Here is a 22,275-nt window from a genome sequence, read left to right as displayed (position 1 = left end):
GGAATGCTGCAGATTAATCGTGGCAGTGATAGGTGGTGTGTACAGGTTAATTTAATGGATTTGGAAAGTCACTCCATTTGCAACAGGTATTACAAAGTATGTTTTTATTACAGACATTGGGCAATGATGATGATCAACTATGAACAACCTCTTTTCATCCTTTTGTTATAAACTAGATTTTAATCGGAAGATATCTCTGACATTTTTATTGCCCAAGTTTCACCTTCATAAGTACTGATGATTTACAGGCTGAAGTAAGTAACAGCGAGAACTTTATATTGCAGTTGAACAAAAACACTATACTGGCTTTTTGTTTAGATTAAAAAGAGAACAACCTTTTCTGCTATTACAAAATTATATAGAAATAACATAGTACCATGTGGGAGTATTCTAAATCCTACACCTTGGCATATTCATTTAGGACAACAATTTCTGGGAAGCCACCTGTACACACACTGACAGATACCAGCAGCTGAACCAAAGCAGATGACAAACTACCGATGATGCATCAACTGATGGCTAATTTCTTAGGGAGCCAAAACTTTCATCCTCATTTTAAGATGACTTAACTGATACCTATCTGCTTTCAAAATCTAGGTTACATGTCTTTGAAGCACAGAGTATTTAGAGTTTAACACCCTGCCTCATTTTGTCTTTTTTTTGGTGCTCTCAGATGCAATTGGGTTTGCATTAGAGCTGTCATTTACTCTTCAGTTCTCAGCCTATACAGCTGAACAACTGAGTTAGCTCCCAACAGGAGACAGACACCATAATGCGTGTCCATAGGCAAGATGATCCTTGGATGGAGAAGTATGGTTATTGTTAACTGTCTTCAAAAGAGAATGGTTAGAAAAAAAAAAAAATAATAATAATAATAAAAAAAAAAATCACACTTTGTGCATCACTCTTGCACTGATCATATTCTGACTTACATGGAGGATGTCAGTAATCTGAAACCTGCAAAGGGGCAAAGAAGAAGTTCTTGGCAGGACAGCTCATCCAAGCTGGACATCTGGATTTCCCATAAAGAATTTGCTGGTGATTAAGGCATCCTCCTGAGGAAGCAGTCTTTGATCCTTAGGATGGACTGAGATCCCAGGAAGGGAGGATGCAGGCTTCCTGCCTGAGTAGCAGACATCATTGCAATTTTCTTCCTCTCACAAGTTTGGGACACAGCTATAAACTACGTTATATAAAAAACTACTCATTCAATTATAGCTTTTTATTATTATTTTCTTCCTGAACAGTGATTTTTTTTTTTTAATCTACAAGTTCTACTCTGCTGATAGGTGGGAGTCACCTTTGTTCTAAGCACAAGTTTAGAAACATGGAGCTCTACTGCTGCCCCAAAGCTGCTGTACTGTGGAAGGAGTGAGGCTGTGCCTGCTTTTCATGGAGGATTTACCACAAATGCTATTCTCCATCGGGCAAAATCCAAGCATCTCTGCTAATATGAACTAGTATAGCCAGTGAAAATTAACCAGATCAGAAGCAGGTCATTTCACTTAACCTGTGACCATAAAACATGTTTGGAAGGTACAGTCAGCTAGCAGCTGTTCAAAAACATAATTGTACTTTTACTACATCAGCCTGTTTCTTAGCTTTGTCTCTCTCAGAGTAGCTGGTCTCAGTATGGATGCTAGGAGTGCTTGATGGGGATGCTCAAAGCTTTTCTTAGCCTAGTGCTACACAGGTGATGCAGTGAGAACCTGAGGTCTGCTCCTGATTTACACCAAATAAAGGCCACCCCAGCTTGGCTCTTCACACCAAGTAGCAGTCTGAAGCACTGAAGGTTGGGAACTGTATTTTGAATATGACCACAGACTTTTTCATCCTTCATTTTACAATTGCACATGACTTGCTGGGGCTGTGGTCCAAAGAAAAATCAAAAGGCCTCTGACACTTAGAGCCTTCAAAAATACCAACAGCCTAGGCAACTCTGCCATCTTGGTCACTTTACACAGCCTGGTACACCCAGAGGTTGTTAGTTAACACATTTGTGAAATACCATCATTTTACACCCCACTTTGATTTGACCCACGTCAAAACAAGCTTGTATGTGACCCTATGCCCACGTAATGGAGACAGCTGGCTAATTATTTTCATCAGTATTTTCTTTTTAGTCTTTAAAGACTGATTAAATGCAAACCAAAAGCTTAATTTAAACTTGGACTCCCAGGTTCTTTCCATTTTGTTTGTGATTAGGCTCCAGAGTGTTACCAAACTCAGCACTCCCTACTTCTCACCTGCTAGAACACAACCAAGTTGTGCAGATCAGCTTCATTAGTTTATAGAAACAATTAAAGCCAGTGCACAGACCAATTGAAGTTTCTTCAGAATAAGGAACTTCACCTTGAAAATGGAGTGGGATGTAGGTGTATGTAAACTCCCTGAAATGTCCAGTTCTAATGTTAGTCCTTTCACGTGTATTAATAGACACATAATATATATGTGAAAATTTTCTATTGAAAATTGCATTCTTCAAAGTAAATGAGAATAAAAAAAATCATGTACTAAATTAAAACAATACCTTGGCAGACTGGCATGTGTCCTGCTACACAAAATTCACCATATAGCAGAAGGTAACATTTGCCAGTTGAGAAGATACCCACTCCACTGCACGGAGCAGCCTGTCGTTAACAATACTACTGCTAACAATACAAATACTTTGTTAACTTTGTTTTTTGAACATCAGTGAAGATCTGATTTTTGTGCTTCCAAAATTACACTAAACCACCCGATTTAAGTGACCTACAGGTGATTTCTGTTACACTATTTCAGTTACAAGTGTGCCAGAGCCCCTGTTTTTCCGAACCAGATAACAAAACCTTCCATATGATGTCATGCTTACACATTCTACTCAACTGAATGTCAATCTTCAAGAAAACAACAGCTATGCAGAAGTCTAAGGGGACTGAATTCACAACCTCAGAAATCTTCTTGTACTTCGGAAGTGCCACACAATCACTGTAAACTAAAATGTTACTCTCAAACCAAGCAGGAACTCTGCTTCTTTCACACATGTAATTTATGTCTGATGGGAGCAGCTCACATTTTGTTTTCAACTGCAATGACACTGATCAGTCAGTAACATTATAACACACGACTACTGCCTAAATCCACCTCTCAAACTTCTATTTTAATACCTATACAAATATGTCCATTTAGTAATTTGAAATCAAAATTAATACACATTTCTGAATCCTACAGAAAATGAGAAAAAGCTCCAAATATAATCACATAGAACATGAAATCAGTTGCATTGCTTTTCATTCAGGATGGTTCCTCGGGCTGGCATTTTGTACCTAACACTGTTCTTTCAGAAAGGTGAAAATAAAATTTTCTCTAAAGGTGCTATTGCAAATGCCTTTGAGAAAGATGTAAACCCCAACACCTGTGCAACTTATCTGCCAGTATCTTTAAATATGTGAGGCAATCTTTTGTTGAAGACAACATTTTTTTCAGAGGTCCCTTTTGTAAACACTTCAATATCCAATTACACAAACACTGTATTTCAGGGGGAAAAACTGCTTACAAATATTTAGTTAGTTAGAACCAGGCTTTGCTGTAACCTTACAAATGAGAAATTCATACTTTCCACACTGCTGTAATGCTTTAGCTCCTCCAGCAAAAGGCATATGTACCCCTTGAAGCTCTTTACAAATGCAATCACACCAAAAAGCTACATTTTACTGCCCACTAGCAAATGACACTGCTAAGGCCAAGCCAAAACTATTTTAGTCAAACAATCTTAGATGCTGACTTACAGCCAGACAACTTTAGCTTGGTATCTAGTGCTAAGAAAACAAAAGGCAGCAGATCACAACATGCAGCAAAAGAGTAGAAGAAAAGCATCGAGTGGAACTTGAGTCAAAACATACCTCGTGGGAAAGGTCCAAAGTTCTGCACACTTCCACTTCTCATGAGGGCAAATCCAAGTGCAAGCAGATTTTAATCATACACTGTGACTGGTAAACGGTTAGCTTAGCTGCTAGGACCACTTGTCACCATGCTACATAATACAGTAAAATCATTCACAAGGAAACAAGGACTGACATTAGAAGCAGAGATGAAGTGCACATGCAGGGCTGGGTAAGGAGGCATGCAGTAAGTTTGAGTGACTCCTGCCTAGACACTGACAGCGTTACCTCTCATCAGCCTCTTTTGATTTTCAGAGTTTATCTGAACGCAGTTTAGCTTTTAAAGAAAAAAAAAAAACAAAAACCAAACAAAAACCACAGAACCTGATTTTTGGCAAGCCCAGCACCAGCTCCTGCTCTCAGCAGATGGCTCAGCACAAGACCACAGCACACTGATCGTTGGGCCCTGCATGGGGGAGCCAATGTGAGCGATAGCAGGGACCACAGGAAGCTATGGAGAGCACCAGAAAACGTACCTTCTTATGAACAACGGAGGAAGTGGAATTAATTGTGCTCTCGTCACTATGCATCATGACCAGTTCAGGGCTGCTCTCATCCAGGACCTCCTGCATGCTGCTCACACTGCTGCTCTGACTGCCTGTGCTCACAGACATACTTGGGATGGAATGGTTGCTGCCCAGACTGTCCATCTTCCTACTCAGGTTTGATCCATGCTCACTGTCCTATAAAACAAGGGGCATCAGTTACAAATCCTGCAGGAGATCACCTGCTCAGCATGTGCCTGCAGTGCCCAAAGTTGGTTTTAAAGGCAGCTTTGCAGAGTTAAAGGTTCGTTGCTCATTATTTTGGCATCTAGGTTTCTCAAGGCTGCTTGGGTTATGAAATACTCCATATGGGGCAGTTAGCTTTTGCCTCTTCTCCTTCAATCTTACTACAACGGGCTTCCAGCCAATTTTTTTTCCATGTATCAATAAGTCAAGGCATGGCTCTTGGCTTGAAGAGGAGACATCCAGGAATACTGACTGGATGGCTGGTAGAAGAAGTCTCATAGTTAAAAGGAACAGTCCAAGTTTGTATTAAGACAATGTTCCAAGTCAAGGTATGCTAAAACCCATTTCATGAATCAGGAAAGATGTAAGACAATGAACCTATTTGTTTATGATTTGATAACTATCACATGGTACTTAACAGGTGTAGAGGTTTTAAACTCCATGTCCCAAGCAGTCAGAAATTACATTTTGTCAAGCTAACAACCCCTTTAAGCTTGTGTTTTCAGACAAGAAACTCTTCATCCAGCTTTAAGCAGCTGACTCAGAAGAGCCTGCATTACTACAGTGATAAAAACTGTTGTCACCTACTTAGACATATGTAAATAATCATTCCTCATATAGGACATTTTTTATTCTACAGACAATTATCAGAAGTTAGTAGCCTTTTTTTTTTGCTGCATACTCATATAAGTTCAGTTATTCCAGAGTATGTGCTTAATCTGGACTGATTTAGAGAATTTATGGAGTCCTTTGTAATTAACTAGTGGTACTGAACAGGCTTGCAAGGAGTTCACAGTGAGGACCAAGAACTCTGAACATTCTTCAGCTCCGGGTTCAAAATAGCCTTGATGCACCAAAATGAATGGCTTCTGCACCCAGTTTGTTCTGGTCTCCAAAGTGATCTTGGGGAGAATTACATTACAAATCAATTAACAGGGTTCTCATTTTGTTGGAAACTGACAGAAAGATAAAATTGACAGACTTGACGGATTTGTATTTGATTGTGTAATTATTTTTTAAGCAATCAGCAGATCATTCAGAGCCTGTGTAAGAGCACTTAAAATCCAAAATACAAAAGAATACTATTTTACAGAGAACATACGCACATAGGAATGAAAACATTTCCCAGATGCTGATATAAAGTTGCAGAAGAAGTAATATAATGAAGCATCTCAGATGAGAATATGGCTATGTAATTAATTAATGTATATGCACAAAGGACAGAGATGAGATTTCATATGCAACCTTAACATTGACTTCCTGACTTGGGTACTTTCCAAATGACCTTCACTTTCTGGCAAGAGCTCCGAGGAAAGCATTAGTAGTATTTTGAGTGTTAAAGATTTGTAACTCTCCTTTTCCACCTTAGAAAGTCTGAGGTAGGAAAAGAAACTGTCTTGTGGCATTTACAGTTGAGCAGCTTCTGTTAACCACTTTAGTAACTGAAGCAAGTGCTGTGTTTTCCTTTCACTGCCAAGTTAGTGACACACACAAGCAATACAACCTCCTTTCGTGGTACACGAGCTCAGTGGTAAAACAGTGCAGAGCATGCTGTGCACATGCAGAGGGTGAGCTTCATTAGACTGTTAATTCCTAGAGATACAATCTCTTCACTTCCCCCTTTTTGAGAGGTGGGGACAGGAGGATCAGAAGTTACACCTTGGAGTCAACTACTACTACGTGTATCCCACTTAGCTGCTGAGGTTGGATCTGATGAACAGTCAAGTGGGAAACACAATCCCTTGTGCTTTCCTATTCTGCCACTCTCCTAAAAACTTTTCACAGAGGTAAAGCCTGAAAGTTTCAGTGCAAAGTCTGACAAATTCCCCCTCTCCCCGGCCCAACAACTAAGCTCAAGGTATAGAAGTTGGGTAGCTGGAGGGCTAGAACAGAAGCACTTCGTAGATGTAATCACAGTGGTTGCTGTTCTTTCTCCTTCTGTGCATCTCCTTCCATGTGAGGAGAGTGCTAAGAGCCAGTCCCCTCCTTCTGTTTCCTCCCCTACCTGACACCCAGGCTCATCCATTCCTTAAACCAGAGCTTTAATTTAGCCTTAAAGGAACATCTGGCATACACAAACCTCAAAACCAAATCCCTGAATATATGCTGAGCTTGGGCATCCCACTGCATATTACCTCGCTATACCGCAGCAGAAGGGAATACAAACATCAATTTGCCTGTCAATTTTTTATTGTTGAGAACCAGTCATGGATTTATTTATCCAGTGGGCCTGCACCAAATTCTATTAATTTCCATCTAATCTCATCGATTGAAAAATGACTAGTTTCCATCTTTAAGCCACAGTGTCAATTATCATACACCGATTGTTTATTATGAGATTTAAACTGAAGCTGAATTTTATGTCTTTAATCTTTTTTTTTCTTTAATTAAATTAATTAAAGAATTTTTTTAAAATAAGTCTTACTAATTTGGTGATCTGCTTTTCAGCTCATGATAGGCCAATTACTTTACAATAAAGTTATGGTAATTGAAAAAATATCCCTTTTATTCAAGTGGTCTTGACTGTGCTTCTGAGACTGAAAAGCCTGGACTGTCGACAGACCGTCCTTCACACAGGCTGCGAGCCACTTTCTTCTCACAGAGAATCTCCCTCCAAAAGAGATTTTTCCCTAAAGCTTTCAGAAGAAAGGCCACCATCTGAAAAAACCCAGAGTTTGAAAGTTGCCAATAAATGCACATCTAAGACCAAGAAAAGGCTCCTATCACTCATTATCCTCCTGTAGCTCTGCTGATCCAGATGATATTCCAACAACATGGATTGTATTCTCGCCTAGGCTGTGCTTGTTCTGCCCCCTTAAGCAAGGGGGGGGAACATCTCACTTGCCCTAAAATTGTTTATAACAGTGCAAATGGGGCAGCAAAATAAAAGTACCTCCTCCTCTTCTTGAGACTCGGTCAGTGGGCCATTCCGTGTCTCTTGGAAAAGGATTTTCTTCATTTTCCGGTACTGGAGGTTATCCAATTCACGTACTGCATCTTTTGTCCTTTGTATGAGGTCTATTAGTACCCTTGGTGGTCGATCCCGGCGTACAAAGTCATGCTAAATTAAAGGAAATAAAACACAGTTTCAGACATGCCACTAGTGTGTTTGATGTAAAAACAGGGACACGGTGACACAGTGACTTTTTTTTTTAAAGAGATGCTCAAAATTACAGTTCATATTCAGTAACTGGTCTGTGCCTATTCAATAATTAGCAATACCTGTTATGAAAGTCTCCAAACATTCAGCTCTGAATACACTGACTGTGCTCATCACTACAACGAGTAACTAACCTGATCAGGATATGCACTACGAGTTTTGAAGCGCAGGCAGCAAAACGCTTCGTTCACAAGATCTACTTAAGCACAGAACCCAATTAAATGTTGAGTGGAGAGAAGCGAGGTAAAAATCACTTTGCTACTCAAAACTCACGTGTGTGTGTGTGTGTGTGTGTGTGTGTGTGTGTGTGTGTGTACACATGCACATCAGTAGCAGGGGAAGCTGAGTAGTGGGTGGAGAGGTGTGAGACCTGGCTGACCCTTCACAAGCTCTCTTTAGCCCTGGCTCCCTGATTCTCTTTTCTGTTTGAAGTGAAGCAGTTTGGAATGGGATCAGATCATCTGAGCTCTCCAGGCAACACAGCTAATTTGTCACTTCCCAAGCTCGTTCTCTTCATGTGCATCAGGTACAAGACAGTGTCACTTCAAACCAAAGGCATAAGACTTTATAAATGAACAAAATGCATAAAGGACAAAGAAGAATCAATCCTGATTACGCAAGATCACCTGCCTAAGCTACGTGCAAAGGTTTATCCCGCATCTATCTCTTCTGATCCATACATAAAACCAGTAAGACCACTGCGAGGTTTATTTATACTTAAAGCATTTGTTGTAGCCATTTATAGTAAAATCATGTTCTTACCAACTCCTGCTAAGGATGTACCAGAAGCACAGGTTTTAAGTGCAGACTTAAAAATAAATTCTTCAATGGAATTTAAGTACATGATTACAGGCTCTTCTCTGATTTATCAGATACGTTCTTCTGAACCACACAACTGGCAGCAGAACATGAAAGCCTTGCAGCTTTCCCATTTAACCTTCAACCAAAGTAGACAGTTTGAGTACATACGTGACAAAATTCTACATGGAATCACTATGGTTGGGTATGTCACTTAATCTGTATCACAGGAGATGGCTTGAGATGGTACGGTTGGGTATGTCACTTAATCTGTATCACAGGAGATGGCAAACATCTTCTGCACACTTCTAGAAACATTAACAATGAAAAAGACAATGGGGAAAAAAAAAAAGTTGTTCTCTACCCTGTGTTGGAAGTGCCACAATGGCCTTTTGTCAGAGAGCCTCAGCAGCTGGACCCCACCTGCAAAGAAACTCAGGAAGGTCACCTCTGCCCATGTGGCCTCACAGCTCTTTCCACACCTGGTGGACTCAAGGTCCCATCGGACAGGAAAAAGCATCTCTACTCTAGATGTGTTGCTATTCCTTAAGTTCAAGAACTAACACATCCAGCTGTGCTGGAGTAACCAATACACGAAACCCAGTCCTCAAACAGGAGTCTGACACACAGAAAGGATGAGCTGATCTTCTTTTAATAGTTTGTAAATAAACATGGACAGTATCATGCCACAGGCTTATTTATTGTTTTTAATTGAATTCAAACTGTTGTGCATTTGAGTTTTGCTAATGGGGACGGCTAGTCATTTCACCATCAATTTTTTTGCTAGTAGTGATGGTGTTTATTTTTGAATTATAGCTAGAAGTTCTAAATATCATTTCATAGAGAAGCAAAATGAGTCATTTCTGCTCCTCAATGCAGATAACCACCATTCATTTCTCTGTAAACAGCAGCAATCTGCAGCTTACCTATGGTTAGAAAAAAAGGTAACCTTTTTTATCTCATTGTAGATAATTTTTAGAAAGCAGTAATACATTTGGAACAATGATTCTGAACTTAAATCCATCCTATACCTTCATTGTCTACTTCTTTAGCAGTGCAAATATTCATTTCACTGGAAAGACTATGTGCTTCATATTCAAGCACTACTCAAACATCAGAATGAGCCCACATGGAAGCTGATGGGCAGATGCAGACAAGTGAGAATCAAAAGGCTCTTGTGTAACAATAATACAATTCTGACTTCTCATTTGCATTATCTAATTGTTGACACGGCACAGAAAAGATGCAGGCACCTCTCTGCTAGGTACTGCCCAACTCTAAGAAATGACAGCTGAAAGGACTTCATTTGTCTACTTTCTCCAAATTGCAAGAAAACAAACAAACAACAAAACCAAAATGGACTCAAAGGGAGGAAGAGTTGTACCAAGTTGGCTGGAATAGTGACTTAACAGGACTCAAGTCCCCTGGCAATGTCATGCAAGCTGAGAAAAACAGGAAAAAATATTTTAAACAATTTTTATAATTGCTTTTAATTTGAAAAGGGAAAAATTACTGAGAGTTTTGGAGGTTTTAGATTTTTTTTTAATTATTTTAAATTTGAACTGCAAATGAAATAGTCATTTGACTATTTTTATCTGGGATAATGAATGAGAATTGAATTATTCCTCAAACACATCATTTAAAATTCAGTTCTCTAAGAAAATGTGGCCACAAAAAAAATCTACTCTAGCCCTGTTCACTGTACACAAGTTAAAAACCCTCAAAAGACAAAGATCTTCAATCTTATAATCTAACAAGCTTTAGGGAGAGCTACCCCAGGAGGGAACATCTAGGGTACTGTTCTGAAAGTCAAAAACCAAATAAAAAGACTGAATAGACACAACTTCAGAATAAGATCTCAGCTCCAACTGTTTGCACAGACTCCAACCTAAGGTACTCCTGAAATCATACCCTTCAGTGAACTTACACTATTCCTAGAGAGCAGAAAGGCTGCCAATCCACATGAATGAATCATTCTGAAACCCACAACATAAACCTATTAGCTGGTCAGAGGATTGTCAGGGTGCTGCAAGCAGAACCAGAGAACAAAACGCTGATTATGTGCCACAGCACAAATGTATCGCAGGGAAAAATAATAAAAATATACCAGGCACTGAAGAAAGAGTAAAAACAAGCTTGTTCATCAGCCTTCACCTGGAGAGTGAAGGCATGAGGGTTAAATATTCTATATGGTCCAGGCTTAAAGCAAGAAGAGAAGCGAGCGCAAAGCTATCTGTTCAGTAAAGAGCGCAGGGTTTCGATCTCTCTCTTCAAGAACCAAGAGGCTCAGAAACATCCATGCGAAAGCATTTTACTGAGCTGAAAGAGCAACAAGAGAAGCCATAAAACAAAGGCTGAATGGTAGCCTTAGAACAAAAAAAAAATCAGCACGAAAAGGCTGTCAGGTAGACACAGAGCAGCAATCTAACCTACTGTGGAAATTAAGCAAAGCACCCAATGGAGCTAGTAATTCCTCTGCCCAGATATTTAAGGAAAAGCTGAGTCCTGTTTACCTGGCGTGGAAAAGCAGCATGCCATGCAATTCTCACCAGCAGCTATGTACGGCAACCAGAAGAATAGCAGGGCCACTAATCAATTTTAAAGAAAGGAAATACTTAAAAAAAAGCCTGATGGAAAAGGGGCTGGACAGGATTTCACACATCCCTACCTTCTAACGGAAAGCTGCTCCTGAATTTCCCAAACACAAAGCCCTTGGAGTTATAAACAGTTCCTATACTTCTCAGGTAAACTGAAATCCAATGACTTAAACTGGAACTGATTTATGATTCACTGACAAAACTCTGGCAAACTCTGGACACATCACTCCCAACACAGGTCTCCCTCCTACATGCTCTTGGCAATTATGAACCTGTAACAAGGCATTTTCCAAAATGATACAGTCATTTCCAAAACAAATTCTAATTAACTGGGTTCAGTATAGAAATCATTAAAGGCACATAACCAACTTCTGGTTTTGGTGGTTTGATTAGGGGAAGAAGTTCACCTATGCCCATCCTGTTAGTGCTACTTTTAACAGCTAAGTATGATGCATGAAAATAGAAAAGAAGCAAACATGTTAGAAGATGTTAATGAATCAAGAGGAATTGCTCAAAGCCCATCCAGGACAAAGAAATGATTGGAAAATGGAGGTCAGAAACATGGATAAAATACAACACTGCACAACTAGAGAGAGAAGTTGGGAAAAAAAAGTGATATCTGGAAACACATAATTAAAAAAAAGATGGAAAGTATGTTTTGTAAGTAATAATATGAGGAGGGATCTACAGTTGACACTAATCAGTATATTTCTCAGGACTTCTGCATCAGACAGCAGCCAAAAGAGCACAGCATTGAAACCTCCTATTGTAACACCACAGAGCAGAGTAGAGCCAACCTTTCTGAGCTCCCACAAAACCACACCTGGAGTAACGTTTCATGGTATTTATATAAGTGCCAGAAACACCCAGCCAGCCTGAGGAACTTCAGACAAAAAAACACCCCAACATACAAAAAGTGGATCAGAAATGAATGATTTACAAGAACAGAGCAAAATCAAGAGCTGAACTAAGATCAGGCAGAAAGATCATGAAAAGATACATATTCAAAAGGTATGAGCAGATAAAGAATTAATTATGCTCACATTAGCATTACTAGAGAAAAAAGGTCAAGATAACCTTCCTGAACTTCATCTGCATCTGTCAAAAAAAGACAAGACAGGACAGGTCAGAGCACCCCACACAGAACAACCCTGCTCTGACCAGGAGATAAACGTAGGTCATCCAGTCTCTTTCCATCTCTAATACCCATGTTCCTTTAAATAATCAGTCACTATCTGTAAATCTTTATTAAGAGCTCAATCCTCTGATCATGTGGAGTATAATTCTCAAAGTACTACCAGCTCTGCAAAAGATTTGCTATTGCCTATGCATCTTCTGAAGACTGGTTAGGTCTAGATTTTGAGTAGCAATTAAAATTACTTTTTAGATTTTTCCATTACTTCCACAGAGCAAGTCTGTAGCAAATTGCAAGCCTTAAATCTTACTGAAATTATATAAAAGCTTAGTAGCAAGTAATGGCCTTTACACAACAGAAAAATAATATTTTTTCCTTACTGAAGAAGGTAAGCAGGAAAAAAAAAAGGAGCATCAGCAAGTTAAGTTACATTACTTTACAAAAAGTGTACAACTGTTCCAAAAAAGATCTTCACTTTCACACAGGTTGCACCAAGTCATAGTTTCCCCACTCCCTCTGCCTCCATTTAGAGGGAGAACACGGTTGGCTCCATTTTCCTCCCTTATTTCTGTCTGCTCTTTCAGAGACCACATAGTACAACATGGTCACAACTCAGAGCACCCTACTGACAGCACAGTACAGCAGAGAAGCTAGAGAAATTCCTTCTTCATCAAAGCAGCAGGAAACATGCTCCTAAGTCCTGTCTACACTGCTTGGAATTCACTTCTGCAGCACAGATGTAACTAACCTAGCTCTGGACCTGTTTGCCCTTGCTAATACTTTCAGTTAAAGTATGTAGAGCACTGTCTTGGGGAAAAAAAAAGTATTAAGAAAATAAAAATCAAGATTAAATTATTCTAGCCCCCTCCTGTTGACAGGTCCTTCCTTCCTTCAGCTAAAAAAATACCTCACACTGCTAGCCCCCTCCTGTTGACAGGTCCTTCCTTCAGCTAAAAAAAACCTCACACTACTATTCTCATGAGGCTTGCAAGTTCTCTAACACAAATGGAAGCTCTGCAGACCTCTGGGGTGTAAGAGGAGCAAGGTGCTGGGCTGCTCCCCCAAATAATTCCTCACTCAACAGTGTAACTGGTTTTACCAAACAGCCTCTCTCTGCTCCAGTAGTGTGACTCTTGAGCATCAGGGGGATTGGACTAGATGATCTTTTGAGGTTCCTTCCAATCCCTAACATTCTGTGATTCTGTGATAATGGTGATTGACACAACAGGCAAAGTTGAGAAACAAAGTTCAACAGCCTAAAATACTCTTTAGAAGACCCCAAAACTCTCATTGATTCAGACGAAAACAAAACCAACTTTTTTTTTTTTTTTCAAACAGCAAATATTTGTTCATCATCTTTAGAATGAGTTTGGTAGACAAACAGGTTTTTCCCAAATTTCTGGAAAAGAAAATTACCCGTAACAGATCTGTTGATGATGGCCTTTCCTGAGGTATTTTCTGTAAGCAGTAATCAACAAATCCCCTAAAGGAGTCTGACCTGTAAAGTAAAAAAAAAAAAAGTTCTGAATGAAAAAAGAAGCTTAAGATCTGGAATAAATATGGACTTATAAATGCAAAGCAGAAGAAAAACTTTGACTAATTCTTTCTTAAATTCTAGGGCAGAGAAATTAACTGGACTTTTCCAAATTCTGAGCAAGATGATCCCACCAGTTCTTTCAATAGTTGAAGACTGTGGAAACAAACATAGACACACAATTATCCCCAACCACAAATTGAAAACCAAGCAAGAACTATGTGCACCAGTCACTATTTTCAATTTTACTCCAACTACTTAAAAATAAATGACAGTGAAGTTATTGGTAAATCCAGAAATGCATTCTAATGATGAAATTGCTCTCTAGAGGCTTCCCACCATTTATAACACTGACTCAGTACGGCACCTCGATACAATGCTCAGTTCAACAAAACTTAAGGCTGTATGTGCTTGGAGCACAACTAGAAAGAAAACTGATCTTCTAGGGACCATTGAAGTCAAAAGCAGCATAAAAGGCACCTTGCTCACTCCTTGTGTTCTCAGAGCCACAGAGAGCAAACAGGTCTTTAGAAACAAACTTCTTCCCATCAAGAATACTGACTCTTATACTGTGGTCACAAGTTGTCTCTACTCTGCACTGTAAATTCTGCAGGGAAGAACATGGATGTCAGTGTGCAGATACAAGACCAAGTTACTTCAATCTTGAAAAATGGACAGAGATGATGAAATAAGGAAACTCGTGGAGTGTTCTTGATAAAGTGATCAGCAATGAAACAGTTCTGCTACATAAATGCCTAGCAGTGTAACCTCTCCAGGAGCTATTGTTTCAAGCCATCTGCAGACTCTGCCAAGCATTACTCCATGGCTACGTTTCACTCTTGGGCACAGAGAACAGGAAACAGGGTAACCCCTCTGCCCCCACAGAATAACAAAGCATTCTTGTATCAAAGCTCAGGTTCTGGAATATGCCTGCTGCATGGGGAGTATTTACTGGCCACAGAGTTCTGATGACTTTTGAAGTCACTCACTGAAAAAAATTTAAATCTAATTACCTCTGTATTCTGTGCACCTCTCCCCATTCTTTCTCCACACTTCAGCTGCACTACTACACTAACAATTCTCCTGTCAGAGATCTTTTGCAGCTGGAAACTTTGCTGATGCTGAGCTATGTCTGGCTTAATACATCCAAGAATATTTTAATTCCTAGAGCATCTACAGCCCCATAATTAACACCTCCATACATTTAGATTGGAGCACAGCCAAAGTGACCAAAGGTCAAAACTGAGCCTGCCTACACAGGAGCATTATTTGAGAATGCAGATAAATCTCTACACTGCAACAAACACTTTTCTGGTCAGATTTTAACCATGCAGAATGTGGCAGAGCATTTTCAGCAAAAGAAAACAAACAAAAAAAATCTGGTAATAGCTCTCTTACCATTCATTTGACTGTAACGTAGGGGAATCATTCTGGGCTATGTGATATAAGGCACTCATTGCATTCATGTTGAAAAGTGGAGGCTTCCTTTCAGCTAGAAAGAGAAGAGAAAGGTGTGATAAGGCAGTCTGGAAAGAAAAGGAGAAAGATATGGAAGTATGAGCAGGGTATTGCTGCTGAATCAATAGCTCATTATTGTCATCATCATATTTAAGCTAATTATTTTAACATTCTAGGTTAGATCAGGACAACCACTCAAGGAAAGCTGTTATTCACTTGAAGAGGGGATAACAAAATCCAAAGAGAACAGGATGCAAATTAAAAGGAAAAGTTTCCAGTAAATTTTACCTTAACTGCAATGTTTCATACCCAGTGTGCTAGGCTAAAATCAGCAGGAGGTGACTAAAACAGAGCTTCAATACACAGCATGTCAGGGCTAGGAAATTTATGTATGAACCCTACAGATCTTTGATGCACTGACATAGCATCTGTATTAATGAAAGAGTAGCTGCCTGCTTCATTGGTCATTGCCAGTCACCTGCAAGTGTGACAGTTTGCCAAATTCACTTACTAGGTGTCTTGTTAACTCCCCTTAACTAGTCCTTGCACTCAGAGGACACCTACCTACCAGCCTGACCTTTCGGAGTGCAGCAGATCTCACACACAAATTGAGGAAGGCTAGTTTTCACCTCCATCTGAGGTCAGTCATGCCAATCAGTCCATGATGCCAGGATTTTTAAGTTCATGTCAGGTCAGAGCAATCACTTGTCCTTGACATGCAGCATGCACGCAAACCACCCCATTTTCTTTTCTTTAAAGATCACTTACTTTCGGCTACGCAACAAATTAAGACATCAGCATTCAAAGAAAGCCAACCAGGAAATCAACAAGGGATTTCCTCCCACTGCTACCTGACCCCATGTTCAGATAAGGAATCATGCAAATGCAAAGTTTAATACTTCTCAAAAAGGTAATATTAAGAAAAGCAAACCCATCAACTATGCAAAGTGGCTTTGAAGTTCTTGACTGAAAAGCTCCATAGAAATTCCAGTATCAAGACTCAGTGCCTACATAGGGTAGCACAGCATATCTATTATACCACTGTGATTTACTCCTTGAGGGGTCGTAACTAAACTCCACAAAAACAAAACAAAACAAAAATCAGTGGCCACGTGGAAGAATATATGTCTAGAACTTCCAATTTTTGCATTCTTTGTATCAAAATACAGCCTGTGTCAGCAAGGCATTAGCAGTAACACATGTAATACAACACTGGAAGTTACTAGTCGTTTACACCATTACTATCTCCGTATCAGAGTCCTTCTGTACATCCCGCTCTTTGTTATCTCATATATATTTCTGCTGATTAAACATTTATAGATATCATTTTCAGTGAATGTGCCCTCACAATCAGTTCTTGATGTACTGCTGTTAAGGTAAGTATAATCCATATCAAGAGTATCTTTGAAAATAATCTAGTCAGCACATGCAATGTCAATGTTCAAACTTAAAGTACACACATCTGCTCTGTATACCTGCTGTCACACCTACATCTGCTTCAGGTTGTGTGGACGTGTATCATTTGCCCTTTGCAATGCAAACCCTTTTCTTCTCATGTAAAGAACCTGTCCATGTTGATTCATGCCACAAACTTTCAGTTGAGATTGAAGATTTTTGTTTCAGAGAGTGAAGAAGTAAGAAGAATTGAAAATTAAATGTAGGTTCTTTCAGACACAGTTCTTAGGACACCAGTTCCCTTGACATAATAGCTGGAACAACTTTCTCAAAACCCAGCTTTAAAAATACAGTCAACAAATTACAGGTTCTTCTCCAACAAGACTAGAATTCTCTAGTTACTAAGGGAGTAACTGAGCACACCACATTAACATTAAAGCACAGCAGCACTAGTGGCTTGCTCTTGATTTGCCAGTGAGTAAAAGATTTAACTCAACTGTGAGTGCTTTCCAAGTCAGGCTTTTTAAAGAAAAAAAACAAAACCAACACACTTATGAGGAATAAGAATCTTCCATTTTTTTTTTCAGGACTTCCTAATAAATGTTGCAGAGAGTTAATTATTCATCTCAGTTACCAAGTATTTACTCACCTAACTCAATACACGTGATCCCAAGGGACCAGACATCCACCTTTCCATCGTACTGTCCCTCGTCCATAGCAAGGATCACCTCTGGTGCCATCCTACCAACCACAGTGCAAAACACGAGGGTTAGGGGATACAAACCGTGACTCCCAGCACACAGCTTAAAATGAGATGGCTTTGTTATCTTCAGCAGTGCAAAGGACCAGAACTTAAAGAGCCAGCATGGAACTGAGTAAAGCCATGCTGAAATGAAACAATGCTTGCCTGCACTAGGAACTCTTCCAAGAGGCAGTTTAAGAAAGGAAAGTGAGAGGCCAACCTGATCATCTTACTGTTAACACAACATGCTGGGACATGGCAGACCCACACCAATCTCAAAGGCATTGTACCTGAAGCAGACAGCAAGGGCTGGAAGAGTCCTAAAGGCATCACTTTCACTCTCACCAGAAATGGTGGGTTTTCCACTGACACACCAGGAGAATTTTCCAGTAGATATATGCAGCCTGTGAGCGTAGCTATGAAAGGAACAGGGAAACCTGGACCAGTGGGGAAATACGGTGGGTCAGGACAGAGGAACGAGTCGGGGTGGGGGAAAGAAGCAGCAGGCCCAGCCTGCAAAAATTCAGCCTCTTAACTTTTGTTCTTCAAAGATGAAGCAGGCTTCATGCCAAATGGACTTGTTCAGAGGTTGGGCGATAGGCGACCGCCCATCAGTGCCTGGGGCGTCTGCCACAAAATAAGTGGAGCATAAAGCTGGTCCACTGTGTTGGGAATGCCAAACAGCTCAAGTGACCCTTAAGCAAGTTTCTTCAAAACAGAATTTAAGTAGCTGTGTGACTTCCAGTCTGCATGGTCAGATTAACAGGACTGCCTTTCTCCATGTGGTTATCTTTGTTCCATTACCTATGGCAAGTGTTAATAAGTTTTAAACCAATGGCATTACAACAATCAAAATATTAACTGGTGCCATTTCAAAGTGCTGCACAGCCTGCCTCTACTCATGGGCACTGAGAAAGAGGCTGTTTCCTGAAGAGCTGGACACAGGGATTTTAAGAAGAATGCTTGGTTAATCAAGTTTTTATGTCAGATAGCATTTTCAGATTGTGAAACCCTGGAAATGGAAGAGAGCAGTCTTGTTAAAGGACCAAAGTGTTGCAGGTTTTACTCACCAGTAAGGCGTTCCCACAAAAGAATTGGCAGGGGAGACTATAGATGCAGACCCAAAGTCAGCTAGTTTCACTTGACCTGGTTCTGTTAGAAGAATATTTCCAGCTTTAATATCCCTTTAAAAGAACAAAAGAAAAGTTTACTTCTGGTTACAACACAGTAACTTTCAAAAATTTACGAACACACAGAAGTCCATTAACTTTTTCTCAATTAAACGTTCATAAAAACGTTCTAAATTCAGTACTAAGTGGGTTAATTTCAAATTAATTACCCATGAAATGCTGAGAAAGGTTAACTCAATTTGCATACCTTGCAAGACACTTGGCAATGACCCTATTCAAAGTTAGGGATGAACTCACCTAAGCACCATTTACTTCTAATACCTGGGATTTCTGCAGACTTGTCCATTATACCTGAAGTATTTTTTTTTCTTCCACCCATCTGATATAAAGGAAGGAGGATTGCTTTAAGAAATTCAGGTCTACTTACACATTGCCAGCTGAAAAAATCACAATATAGTGAAAATTCCTTAAAACCCTGATAAAGCACTTCAATAAGAAAGGAAAAATTGCCCACTGGGTATGCCAGAGATACCTTTACATGGCACCATCTCAGCTACTTGCTTTTGCAGAAGTAGACCCTCAATATAAATGGAATATGTGTAAGGGATCCCTGTCAGCCAGGCTGCATACACCACAGTCTGGAATGACTCTTTGCCATCTTTTCAAAAATATCATACATCTTTATATGAAAAACAATCAAGAAATGTATCAGCTTTTCTTATCTAGTGTTCAACTATAAATCCTTAAACATCAAAACCTCTTCTCAGTAGCAGTAGACCTCCAACACAAAACAAGTTACTGAGTACTGTCAAACATGCTCATACTCTGATCCTGTGAAAACCAAGCTAATTAGATAAATGGGAGGAGAAACAAAGTTATCTTGTATTTGCTGCAGAGGAACAGCACACACCGAGTTGTCACACAACAGCTGAAGCACAATGATCTATGCATGAAATACAAATCCAGCATCACTGTAGACCCAGAGAAGAGGCAAGCTGAAAGTCCCTTTAAATTTAGTGTGATATAAACACTGATGAGACACCTTTGCCTCCAAAGGGCAGCACACAGGATAGGCAAAGCTAGGATAAAGAGAGCCAAAGAGACAGGAATTTACTTACAGTATTTCAGCAGCAGAGCTGGAGACAGACCCTCTCTATTCCCCCATTCCCAGGACAGTACTGCTGCTAAACTAGTACTATGGAATTTTTCACACATCTGCTACTCAGAAACATGTCCTACCATGTCATCATGATTTGGCTCTCTGCATCTGGAGGACAAGTGCTAAAAATGACGTGTATGTTCAAGAGTTAACACCTCCAAAGTACAAAGGACAGCACAAGTTGTCCTCTCTGCTATCATCTCCACTGCTACCTTCACTGTACAACAATCAGAGGACTCAGCAGCCACGTTAGGTCTCAGCAAACATATTTGCTAACTGTGGTTTGCCTTTTGCCTGCAATTAAACAGAAAACAATCTCAGCCTTTGCCACCCCATAGTGTGACATGAGAACTAACTGGTAGCAGAGCTGCTGAGGGAGCTCAGGAGGTGAGATGAGCGACTTGCTTTCTTCCTGCATCTCCACAAGGTGTCCCTCCATTCCAGGTCACCTCGCTTTGCCTGCCTTGTTGTGGGGTCCCACCTGCCAGCTTTGGGCCCTTCTCATTCAGTGATTGCTTTACTTTTCTCAGTGCTACTGGAACTTGCCACAGCAGAGGTGAGCACAGTGTCTTCCTCCAAGTACACAGATCCCCCATAGCTGTGCACACCAGCACTGCACTCCTCATTGCCAAACAGTGAAGCTAGGAAATGGCACTCTTCTGCCTCTCCTTTTTTAAGAAACATCTATCAGAAAACTAGAAATCTCTTGATGTTTCTCTTTCCTGAGAGAGGAGATTTGCCTTCCCATCTTAGAAGGTAAAAGGCAGAATACCTCTTGGAAGAAAACTAGCTAGATAGGTTTAGTGGAGGACTTGTCAGTGTGAGGTTAATGACTGGACTGGATCATAAAGGTCTTTTCCAATCAAGGCAATTCTGTGTGTGATGCTGTGAAAGACCTGCGTGGTACTCCCAGCAGTAACCTTCCTCATGGCCACTCTCAGCTGCAACAGCAAAGTAACTTCTCCCAGTTTGAAAGAGAAATAACCAATGTTGTTCTTGACATGCAGTGAGCACGTTAAGGGAAAGTTCACCCAGAATAGCTAATATTCACTATGTGACATCCCTGAATTTACAACACTAATTGCGCCATGTTAGAAACTCCTAATGAGCATCGAGAAAAACTAATTCTCAATCGTATCAAACAGGGAGTCATTTACTATAAATAAGAATTCAAAGTACTTTGCAAGCATGTAAAATATTTCAGAACAGATTTTTTATGCTCAAATAAGGGCATATATGCAAACAGAAGGTCAAGAATACTCTTATTTTAATTTCATAAATTTGCATTCATGTTTAAATTAATATTTCACTTATTATTTAATAACCATATGTAGATATGCCCCAAATAGTTACCCTAACAAGTGACAAATAATTCCTGTCTTTGTAAAAACCCCTCACTGTCAGCCTCAGATACACTAATTTTGTCTCGAGCTTGCCATAAACTACAAAAAGGCTTTTAGCCCCATAAGTATTAGTCTCAAGTTGCCTCATTCTGATGACTCCCCACTCACATTACACTCATTCATTTCACAAGTCCCTGACATATCAGCAGTACCCAAAATTAGACAAAAAAAACCATAAAATGAGAACATGCAACATTGTTGACAAATGAGTCAAAAAAATCCGAACTCCTGAAAAATGTCACATTATGAAACACAGATCTAGGAGCTGCATCCATGAGCAGCTTGCTATAAAAATCTTACTCTGCCTGTGTGCTCTGATTTCTCCTAAGTAGTTTTATCCTTGACTTATGCTTTCACCCACTGATATCTGAAAGCATAAAGTTTTACTTACTCATATGTAAAAAATTCTCACAAATGTCTTGCCTTAAAAACAGTTTAGCTCTCTCACTCCACTTTATTTGAAAAATTTAGGGTGATAGACTCCTGTCAGGGTTTACTGCTAACATTCAGGTATATTCTTTGTTATCAGGTTCCGCAGAGAAAAACTGCTAACATGGAAGAGAATTCAGCACAGCATGTAGCCACATTAAATTATTTCAACCAAAAAAAAGAAGAATGTACTCCTGAACAGCCAACAGCTTTTATTTACACATCTACCCCAGCATTAGGGGTATGGACGTGTCCATTAGAGAAAATTTTGGCAGAAGAGCCTTTACCAAAGCTGCTTAAAGACAGCAAAGTAATTTTCAGACTCCAGATAGCAGAAGATGGAAGGACATCTAGCAGCACTGAGCTCCAGCCTTACCTATGAATCTTACAGTGAGAGTGCAGGTAGGCCAGCCCCTGCAAGGCACCGTGGGTGATGGCAGCAATTTCCACTTCCTGAAGTGGTTTCTTGTGAACTATGGAAAAAAAATAAAACAAAACAAAACCAAAACCACAATGTAAGAAGGCAAGTTGGACCTTTTCCTGAGAAAGTGTTTTTAAAGAGAAGGAACTCTACTAATTTTGCCAGCTCTGAGGTGAACATCATCTTTATCATCCTAGTTTCCTGTGGCCTGAGAGCCATTAGCAGCTCTGAGTCTAGGCACAGCCTGTGCGTGTATTTCATGT

At 39.9% G+C, this 22,275-nt stretch overlaps 1 protein-coding gene across 1 annotated transcript in view; it reads right to left on the bottom strand.

Moving 5' to 3' along the window:
- The window catches only part of TAOK3 (TAO kinase 3), a 51,735-nt gene that overhangs the window by 22,133 nt on the left and 7,327 nt on the right, over nucleotides 1–22,275 (bottom strand). Inside the window, exons 5-11 of the mRNA XM_010163617.2 lie at nucleotides 21,968–22,064; nucleotides 18,541–18,654; nucleotides 17,378–17,469; nucleotides 15,274–15,367; nucleotides 13,758–13,839; nucleotides 7,545–7,712; nucleotides 4,397–4,603 (exon numbers count right to left, since the gene is read on the bottom strand). Coding sequence (XP_010161919.1) covers nucleotides 4,397–4,603; nucleotides 7,545–7,712; nucleotides 13,758–13,839; nucleotides 15,274–15,367; nucleotides 17,378–17,469; nucleotides 18,541–18,654; nucleotides 21,968–22,064 — 854 coding nt within the window. The remainder of the gene's footprint in view (nucleotides 1–4,396; nucleotides 4,604–7,544; nucleotides 7,713–13,757; nucleotides 13,840–15,273; nucleotides 15,368–17,377; nucleotides 17,470–18,540; nucleotides 18,655–21,967; nucleotides 22,065–22,275) is intronic.

The sequence above is a fragment of the Antrostomus carolinensis genome, unplaced genomic scaffold (assembly GCF_000700745.2).
Source record: "Antrostomus carolinensis isolate BGI_N321 unplaced genomic scaffold, ASM70074v2 scaffold16932, whole genome shotgun sequence".
Taxonomy (NCBI): domain Eukaryota; kingdom Metazoa; phylum Chordata; class Aves; order Caprimulgiformes; family Caprimulgidae; genus Antrostomus; species Antrostomus carolinensis.
The sequence above is the reverse complement of the archived record's forward strand: the minus strand, read 5'-3'. Positions and strand labels throughout refer to the sequence as shown.